Below are 10,661 nucleotides of genomic sequence, written 5' to 3' on the forward strand. Positions count from 1 at the left end.
AATCACAAAGCACAAAAGCCATTCGATCGGATTAATACTAATCAATATATATGATATAGATCACTCCACTCGATCCCTTATATCAAGTCATTCGTGCTGCTAATTATTAATCTGGGCATAATCAAGAGACTTCTTGCCCTCATGTGCATTGCCGAAAAAGTTTTTCATATAATCTCCAAAAACCATGTCACGGTAACGAGCCACTCCATCACGCGCCACCACCTCCGGCAGCGGCCCAATTATTTCTGTTGGATTTGGAATGGTAAATATCGGAACAGACACTCTTGATTGAGCGTTTGTAGTTCGAACTCTGTGTTTGGCACTTTTATATCTCCCATTACTAAGTATCTACGCAAAATAAAAACATAACAAAATCACATAACAGGGGGTTAGATTTTCACTATTACATAAAGGTAATGGTAATTAAGCAAATAAGCATGCACCAGAGCATGAATGTGTTGTAACCTGTAATGTATCGCCAATGTTGATGACCAAAGCTCCAGGGATAGGAGGGATCTCGATCCACTCTCCTTTCTTTCCAGCATTCATGTCTTCTTCAACCTTCACATACAAACCACCAATTCCATCTTGCAGTAAAACGGTTAAGGTGCCCATGTCCGAGTGACGCCCAACTCCGACAGTGAGCTCCGGATTAGGGCATGTTGGGTAAAAGTTCATGTTCACCATCTTTAACCCAACGAGTCCATCTAGTTTTGAGTCCTCAAGTGTTACTCCGAGCTTCTCAATCAAAGTTTTCACTATTTTCTTTACCATATGCATTGATGTTTTAAGGTACTCAAGTGCAACTTCCCTGAAAATTAAGTTCATTCAATTGATAAAACAATAATATATTATTATAGATTAAAACTTATTCTAAAAGAAATATAAATAAATGTAATTGATCTTTCATACCTTTTGGTTTCAGTTCAATTACTAGGGTTTATTAAGTATTGGATCACTTACTTGCACTCGTTAGGCCAGTGATTGAGAGCATCAGCATCACTGGAGTACACCACGCTAACATAGTCCTTCCACTCCAAAGCCTTCTCTTTCTCCGGCACAAAACTCGTTCCATACTTCACGTACAGGCTCGGGCTCACACCTTTCCGGTAAGCAGCTTTCTTCTCCGGCGCTTGCTCGAAGAACTTGTTTGCAGCATCTTTCAGAGACTCCAGCAACTCCACAGGTAGGCCATGGTTCATAACTTGGAAGAACCCAAGAACCTCGGCAGCATTAACGATCTCATTAGCCACTTGTTCATGATCAACCGCATCAAGCTTAGACAGATCGATTGGTCTGAGCTCATTTAGTGAGCTTGCATTAAGCTTCAGTATACGCTCATGAGGTGGTTGTATGTATTGTTCAGGTACTTTGGATAGGCCTAAGTCCACCATGCCCTTCACGCCATTGCCATCCCTGACAACAAAGTTGAATAGTGAGTTTTCATCATTGAAACTTGGAGCCATTGATGATCTGCTTCAAGGTTTTGGTGTTGGTAGAATTTGATGGAATAATATGAAAATACAAGGACAGAATACGTTTTCTGGAAAATGGGGATTGCAGTATATGGATCAATCCCTACTGGGCAGAAATCAGAAATAACGAACCAAACTCCAGATTTTTGGTTACGCAGTGAAAAAATCTCAAATATGAGATTAAAAACACTGCGGGGCTCTTACTCTTGAGAACCCAAAATAATAATGATCTTATTTAAAAGGATATGTTCTTGTACAAACTTGTATAGCACTTGCTCGGCTATAAGATTTAGACAAAAGCTAACTCTAAGTTTGTCTTCCTCCTAGAACTCCTTCGCTTGAATGATCTTCAATTCTTGTTCTTCTTTCTTCACAGTCTCTCTACTGATCTCGAGAGAGTATTATGCATATGAAACTATAATCACAAACACTTATACATGGACCAATTGTTTTGACTCTTTGTGAAGACACAAACTCAAACAAATATGCAAGACCCTATCACCAATTCTTGCGTTTATGAATCCCACTTTTTGCCGTGCATATTTTCATATTCAATCAAGCACCAACGGCAAAACCTCTATCCCAAGATTCTGACCTAATTCCTCTTTAATTGAGAAAGAGACTTTCCATATAAGAAATACAATAAATCTTAAAGGAAATCAATTAGGAGTAGACAAATCCTAAAAACCCTAGGGAATCAATTACACAATTTCATAAACAGAAAAATATCTTTAAATAAAGAAAGTTAAACCTCAAAGATATTTTCCCGTTTTGTATGGGAATGACAACACACCAAGTTGATCAAAACTTGTACCTACATAATACTGTTGCAGCCACTTTCTTTTGGGTGTTGTAGAGGGGTTGCTTTCTCCTTAATTGTCTCAGTTTTGTTGTGTGTAGCTTCTTTGCAATTCTAACATGGTGGGACCATGGGTAGGAATCAGAGTTTCAATTGCTTCTATTTTTTTTTTGGTCAACAATTGCTTCTATTCATGGTCCAGTATCGAGTCCTATTGCTTCTTTGCAGTTCCGAAATTGAAATTGATTAGATTCTTGATTAATTCATTTTATTTCATCTTTCTGGGAATGGATGGCTGAAATCAAGTTGGTGAGTACGTGGGGAAGCAAAGAGAGCAGCTTCAGTTTGCAACTGACTTGGCCGAAATCTGAAAACAGAGGCAATCCATGTTTAAAGCTTGGATCTTTTGAGTGTCCAGGTCCATAATTCAAGTTAGTGTTGAAGAAACAAACAAGGAACATAACTCACCGATACCTGGATCTCAATGATGATCTTCTTGGTTCAATCACAGCCATGGTTTCAGCCTCCTACTCAGTGTTGAAATTGGGGATCTTGGATTAGAGATGGTGTAAAAATTTCTATTTTTTTGACTATCGATATTTCTTTGATATTCGATATTTTAATCATTGTAGAATTAGAGCTACAGAAAAGAAAATCCAAATAAATATTAAATAATTGGTTTGAATTAAAAAACAATTTTTTTTTTTTAAATAATTAGGTACCCGCGCTTTATGCTTGTAGGTGGAGGATATAGACACCAACATTGGATATAGCGGTGGGTATGAGGTTCATATCCACAATTTTTTAATTATGTGGCAATATATGTGTGGCTTTTGCCCACATGTGTTGCAATTAATTGCTTTGCCAAATAGTGACAATAAATAAATACTAGTATGTCATTGGACTTCTCTATGAAGTGTAGCCAACTACTACCACTTTTTTTTAGGGGGAAAACGTCAATAGAATTAGAACCACACACGCACCCTCATGCAGTGTATCTCAGCTTTATCAGACTAATCACTGCACCGCAGACGCACGAACTCTCGTGTTAACAAACAAAGGTCCCTCAAATCTGCTGGCCACGGGATTGAGCTGAGAATCGAACGCCTGGAGATTCCAGACTAGGCCGCTCGACCAGCACACCACACCACGTGGTTGCCAACTACCACCACTTGATATGACTTAGACTCTCAGATGATTCTGGTCAACACTAATATTGCACAAGGCAAGATTTAGGGCTTTTGGGTAGGTTTACATTAAAAATACAAGATAAAGAAAAAAACTGGAAATCGAAAAATCAGAGTTAGTTACTCTAAACTCCAAATGCACTTTTATTAATTCTTTTAAAAATTTCCGTCTTTTTTTTTTTGTCATGAGCCAAACAGCCCCATTGTCTCTCCCTTTCTACGCGCACGCAGTCGAACAAAAGCCTGAGAATTTGGCAAATTTTACCTATACGTCTCTGAGGATTCCGTTTAGATATAAACACCGTCATTTATATACATATGTACAACCCCTTTGTCCGCCCTACGATCCATTACCAGATTGAACTTCTTGTATAACTAAATTACGAGTGAGCGCATTCCCATTCAATTTCAAACTTGAGCCATCGACCTTTATTTGAATTATTCATACTTCTAGTAATTTGTAGCTGAAAAGGCAAGGTTCAGGGCTTCTTGGAAGCTAGGGTTATTATTATAAGATACAGAGAGAACTAGAGAAGCAGACAAATTAATGCCTCATTCTGTGCTTGCTTGAAGTACGTACGGTACTCTTGGAACACCATTAGGCATTAAATAAAAGAAAATTTAAGTACTATATCTCACTTTGATGTGAAAGCGTAACAGTGGCTGCATGTAGTGGCCTAGCCTAATAGTCTAATACTACTTACTCAATGCCATATGCTATATATGTCAGTCATCGAATAGTATTAGAATGAAAATTTCTAAGGTATTTGATTTCTCAAACCATGCACTTGATAAATGATAAAGGGAGGGAGGATATGAGGGACATGTTATTAATTAGATATTTTATTAGTTTACAGAAATACTAGAAATTGATATCATGGCAGCCATAGCTAACCTTGAAGAGCTAGCACGAAGTAATAGAGGAGAAGGAAGAGAAATGAGAGAAAAAGCTGAAGCAAATTTTCTGAGTTTCTTCAATTAATGCAACGCACCCAAAACTCACATTACAACAGCTATATATAGTTAGAGAAAATCCCTAACAGTTATTACAAACCGAGATATAGTAATTACACATAGCTAGGTAAAACCACATCAGCTAAAATGCCAGTGTCCACTTCATGGATGACAGCTGTACTCCACACACTGGTCAAGACTGAGACCAGCACATATTTCGTTGACTTGAGTATCGGTTAACAGAAATTACAAACAAGTAAATAATTAATCTCTACCCAGCTGATGCTTAAATTAAGATAAACATTCCTTGATCCATCATATGATTTATTCGTCCCACGAATGCTTCTTTACATACTCTGCATCCGCAATATTATATAAGTATAGTCCATCCTCTTGAGCCTTCCATATGCAATGCACTCCACCACAATCGGGAAGAAAACTTTGATCGGTTCTAAATGCTACAAAGGTGACATGGTTGAGACTTGAGAGCATAAGTGAAATCGCAGGTGAAAAGTGTGGTACCTGCGAAGTTGAGCCTAAATCCAAACTCGTACTGCGCTTGATGAGGAAGACTACGAAGTCCGAGATCATCGTCTACAGATTTATAAGGATAGTCGAGTTTCTGTTTATTGAGGTCGTTCACAATCCGCACAAAATACTTTTTACCGGGTCTAGGTGTCCACCAGTCACTCTCTCCACCCGGGGTCGGAGCAGTAGACTCCGGGCTGGCAAGACAAAATGTCAACCCAACAAAGAACAACATGAACGATGCTCTTGATCCCTTCATTTCTGATACGAGTCTTACTTGCATGTATGTATTAGGATGAAAAGACTTTGATAGAGTCGATCGCATGCATTCCTTAGCATTTTATAGTAAAAGAGAAAGGCAGTGTTTATTGACGTAATCGGAAAAGTAACCATAAGTTTACAAACAATAAACATAAAACAAGAAATTTGGAGTCCACCAGAGATAAATGAGAAAATTCTCAATTTGATTAGTAATATGACAAAGATAGGTTCTGCAGCCGCTTAAGGTTGCTTATATACTAGAAAAGAAACCCTAGAGCGATTAACAATGAAACCCTAAAGTCCATAAGTTAAAACAAAACAAACCAAATCAAATTAGAAAACCAAAAATTTTGAAAAATTGTAAATTGCAGTTTTGAGGCCCAAAACGATCTCGAAAGCCTATCATGGCAAAGCAACGAGTTTTTGTTCTTGGCGTCGTTCCCTTTCTGAAAAGGTATTGCAATCACAGTTCTGTCACCAAACGCCAGATTTGCAGCAAACCGGGTTTTCCCTTTTCACGATCGAACTGTTCTTTGACCCTTGTCGCCATCCGTTCTACATCACTTATATAGCAAGGGCCTCACATGAAGTTTTGTTTCCATTAAATCTGGGTTTTGATAAAACGCAATGTTCGATTATACATATTGGATTTAACATATTCTCAAGATTAACGTATACTTCATTTTTATATCATCTTTTGAAAGATATATCTTTGTAAATTCATACATATTTCCACAAAAGGTACGGTCTTCACTTTTGGTTGAATATTTTTTTCTTTCATTTCATTAGCTTAGTGTCATGATTGACGTATCATAAATTTATGGATCATTTTATAAAAAAATCAGAAAAAATCTAACAAAAAATAGAAATGGTTAGTTGTTTTAGTGCTTGAGAATTTATACACGGTTCCTTATTTCGTAGAAGTTTTAAGGCCATAAGGCTCATTCTTGGGCTGCTTGTCGAGACGGGCCGGGTTTTAACTTTAGGCCCAACTTGTAAATTGGGCTCCATGGTGCTGGATAAAAGAGGTGTTTGCGTAGTGGGGACTTCTGAGCTTACATGGATTTGGAACTACTGCTGGCCGGCATGCGTCTACAACTCAGATCATACACCCGCACCGTACGTGGAGGTGCCACCGCACATGACGACGTGTTTACACAACAACTCGCCGCTTCAATGTGACCTCAACAGATAGACATTGTAGCTAGCTTATCAGGACCCTTCATAATTCACTTAGGGATGGATCACTCTTCTGAAATCACATTTTGTTATTTGATATTCACTTTCCGATCACACCCCTAATCAATGGCATCAGTGGACCTTCATCATAAGCCGGAGGTCCAGTACTACTCAACTCAGCTGTCCTCACGCGGCAGTAGCTACGGTGGTGCAACCAAATGCTTGGCCGTGGGCGCAGTTGGCAGCACGCTCTTAGTCTTATCCGGATTAACTTCAACCGCCACGGTGATAGCCCTGATCATGGCCACGGATTTTGAATGGTTGTATAAGTACATATCTGGTTACACAGCGGCCAAGAAAATAAATTAGGGTGATTTATCATGTTTTTGAATAATTTGGGGGAATTATGTGCGCCATTATGAAGCTATATATAATATAATTGTACGTTCTGGTATTTGCTATGTTATTTCTTTGGTCTGATGGTTTCTGCATTATAACCTATCGTCCTATTGTGAGACTTGGAAGGTGGAAGTGTTAAATGTAACCAACTACATATATATAGCTGGATTCCATGTCAGTGTGCCCAGTACATATGTAAAACGAGCTCATGATCTTGTCAGAATGACCTATATATTTTCGGTGCCAAAAAATTACATAATTATATGTTTTCCAGGAAAAAGTGTCGGTTTTGACAAAAATTGGCTAAAACCATTATAGATTCCGAACCATCCCTCTCTATCTATATATATCAAAGACATCATATCAGTGACGTGCCTATAGCCTGGCCGTGGGACTAAATTCGAAAATTTTTGTTTGCTACCTGAGAATTAATTATTACTGGGTGATATATATACATATGCATGACAGCAAACGAATGAAACGATATGAAAAAACCTGTCCCTCAAGAAAAGATAACAGAATGATCTTGTGAACTGATCTAACATAAGAATATCCGCAATTAGTCAGCATCGATCTTAAATTCTTAATTTGATTAGTAAACTGTGGTTGGCAGGGAGTTATATCTAAAATAATTATCTAAAATAATTGGACATCAAAGTCTTTCAATGATGTTACGTACTTGTCTATAAATTGAAGTTTATGTATCAATGGTTTCTCTATTTCCTTGAACTCGTTCGTTTCAACCAGTAAAATACCCACTATTTAGACAGATCCATCAATTAGTAACTAAATACAAGTCATACAACTAATCACTCTTCTAACTAAAAAGGTACATCCTCTTAAACAAAATGCCACGTATAAACATATTGTGTGAAATTTGAAAGCAAACGTTTACATAATACAATGGGTACGCATGCAGCAGTTTGGCCTTGTGGGTGTTTAGGGTTCAACGACAAACACGCAGACAATATTATAGGTACGGAAAATGATTTGTGGCCTCAATGAGGCCTAAGATTTGTGGCCTCAATCTTAGGTGTCATGCCATGTCACCTACACACATCAACTATTTGTCAAATCATGCTATATAACTTTTGAGAAAAATATCATTTTATCCTTCCAAAATCTAATGACTGTTATTTTGGCTTTCTAAAAAAAATTATTTTAGTTTTTTTTTTCATTTTTTCTTTTCATTACACTCATGCTTAGATTTAAATAACAATTTTTTTCTCCAATCAAGAATAGAAAATTTTCATGTAATTCAATCAATAGATTTGCACATAAATTCGATCACAATAGATTTGCTTAACACATGTATATATATATATATATATATTTTTTTTTTTTAATCCCCACCCAACCCACCCATGATGGGGCTCGAACTCCTGACCTCCCAAATGAGAGTTCAGAGCCTTACCACCCCACCAACACACACACATGTATATGAATTCAACATTTGTTGGGTTCTTGTAAATTTTGAAAATATAGTGTGAAAAATACATATTCATACGATTATATATATATATTCTTTTGTTCATTTTTTTTTCTCTTTATTAGCTAGGGTTTAAACGTTATATTTGAGTTTTTTATTTTTTCCCCCATATTTTTAGATTGTAGATGATAATTAATGACTGCTACTAACATGAAATTTTTTCTTACCTCTTAATTTAGACATATGTATTTTCCAAAATCAATTTATTAATGCTAGTTTTTTGGATGAAATTAATCAATGTTTGGAAAGAAAAGTTAATGCCTATTTCTTGACACATAATTCAATATATTAATACTATTTGGAAAGAAAAATTATAGGAAAGAATTTAATTAAATTAAGAAAAATATTGGTCAAAGAATTTGTAGACATATCTCTTAACTTAATACATAATTAATAGCTTATCTTTTTTTTCGTCACCTAATTAAATTCATTATTGTAATTAATTCACCCCCTAACATCTAAAAGGAAGTATAAAAGGGTAAAATTGGTGTTGCAATAGTATGATATGGCAAGATATATTATGTGGAATTGAAAATAAAATTTGTATTTGCTTACATGGCATGACACCTAGGATTTGAGGCCACAAATCTTAGGCCTCATTGAGGCCCTATATCATTGCCCTATAGGTACCGACCATGCAGCCAAAGTTGAAGACAAAAATACCCGCTATTCTCCTATTTCCATATTCATTGATTTCATCTGACCACGTACTTTAATGTATACTCTGCTTTCAGTTGAGATTATTCCACACGTACATATAATCTGATGCAATTAAGATATATTATCTTGACCGTACGTTCGTGTGCCACAAACTAACCACTAAATTAAGAAGTTAAATACACATGAGTTTTGCTCGAAAGGAATTGAAAATCCACCGAATAATGGAACTTATACTTGAAAGTCAAGTGCACATAAGAATAGATAAATAATGCAAGTCAAATTTATATATATCTTGCTAGATACATCTTACACAAGCTACCAGCGAAATGTCGTGTAGCTGGCAATTACCGATCAATACATATATACCTGTGCAATTACAGATCAATGTTCACAACTACCTGCTTAGTGTCATAAGTTTTTCATTTATAATTGCTTAGTGTCTTAAGTTTTTCATTTATAATTAAGAAGTATGTGTTCAACTCAAAAAAGATTAATTGTTCTATGATCAATAAAAAAACACATAAATCATATAATAGTGTTATGATCATCATTTGAATAGTGAAAATAGTAGCATGTATTACTCATTATTGAATAATGATAGTCTAATTGATGGTCATGCATTATAGGATATGAAAAATAGCTAAAAATTGAAAGTTCATAAATTCTGTGATTCATTTTCAACTGTTAAAATTTATATGAAGAGTGACTCACACGTAATCAACAAAATTCATTACATCATAGATGAAAAAGAAATTGAACCAAATAGTATAGACTATTAGACGTAGAATTTTATGTACACAAGATGATCCAAGTCTCCAAGATGAATAGCAAAAGATTCTCGTGTGTTCCCAGTGCTTAATCGTGCTAGACTCTTATACTCATAGTAGAGAACTCGTGTGGTCTAAATCTAAATATGTTCCTTCGTCTATAACAGACAAGTCTAATACGTACGCCCATGTCAGGTATAGCTCTATTAGTCTATTAGTAACTTTTATCTTGGAAACTAGTTATCCTATGTGTTAAAGTTCAATAAAAGCCTTTCATGCCCTATAATGTTTCTCTTGACCATTCTTGTCTCATAATTAATTACTATACTAAAATGTACGTAACGTAGTACTAATAATAACAATATATTAGCATATATATATATATGTCCCCTGAAAAGAAAAGCTAGTTCATTGATCGTTCACATGGTGGGCTCGTACTTAGATTTGCACAAATATTTTCTTTACTTCTTAAATCTACAAATGCACCTGTGCTTTCACAAACGTCTAGTCCATAAATTATTACAAGAGTCTCATTAGCTCATAAGCGTTGCTCAATCAAGACTTTAGCACTAATTATTTGACAAAGTAATGCAATTTTATTTTAAGCACACGCAACTTTTAGTAGTGCAGGATAGCCATGGAACTAGATAATCAACACCACTGTGTCAAAAGCACTCGCTCTCAATGATGTTACTTGCCCGCAACAAAAATCATTCCATATGGACCATATTGATCACATCACCAAGCATAAGATAACCTTTGGCAGAGAAATTTCCACTAATCAAAGTGTTAATTAGTTTTTGTATTGCACTTGCAAAATTTGATTCCCCATCTTGTCATCCATATCTTATCATTTTGGAATTTAGTATTAGGGTTTTTCTAGCTTTCTGTTTCACCGCATAAAATCACTGTCTATGTGTATGTAAAGGTCCTGGCAGGATCTTACAATGGGTCACCAAGAAA

General features: G+C 35.9%; 1 protein-coding gene across 1 annotated transcript; it reads right to left on the reverse strand.

Moving 5' to 3' along the window:
* Positions 1-99: 99 nt before the first annotated feature.
* Positions 100-1,466, reverse strand: LOC133731045 (scopoletin 8-hydroxylase). The gene is made up of 3 exons (XM_062158519.1): positions 964-1,466; positions 466-811; positions 100-348 (listed from the first exon to the last, which is right to left on the reverse strand). Exons 1-3 carry the CDS (start codon positions 1,464-1,466, stop codon positions 100-102), a joined length of 1,098 nt encoding a protein of 365 aa, XP_062014503.1.
* Between the last annotated feature and the right edge of the window lie 9,195 nt (positions 1,467-10,661).

The sequence above is a fragment of the Rosa rugosa genome, chromosome 2 (assembly GCF_958449725.1).
Source record: "Rosa rugosa chromosome 2, drRosRugo1.1, whole genome shotgun sequence".
Classification (NCBI taxonomy): Eukaryota; Viridiplantae; Streptophyta; class Magnoliopsida; order Rosales; family Rosaceae; genus Rosa; species Rosa rugosa.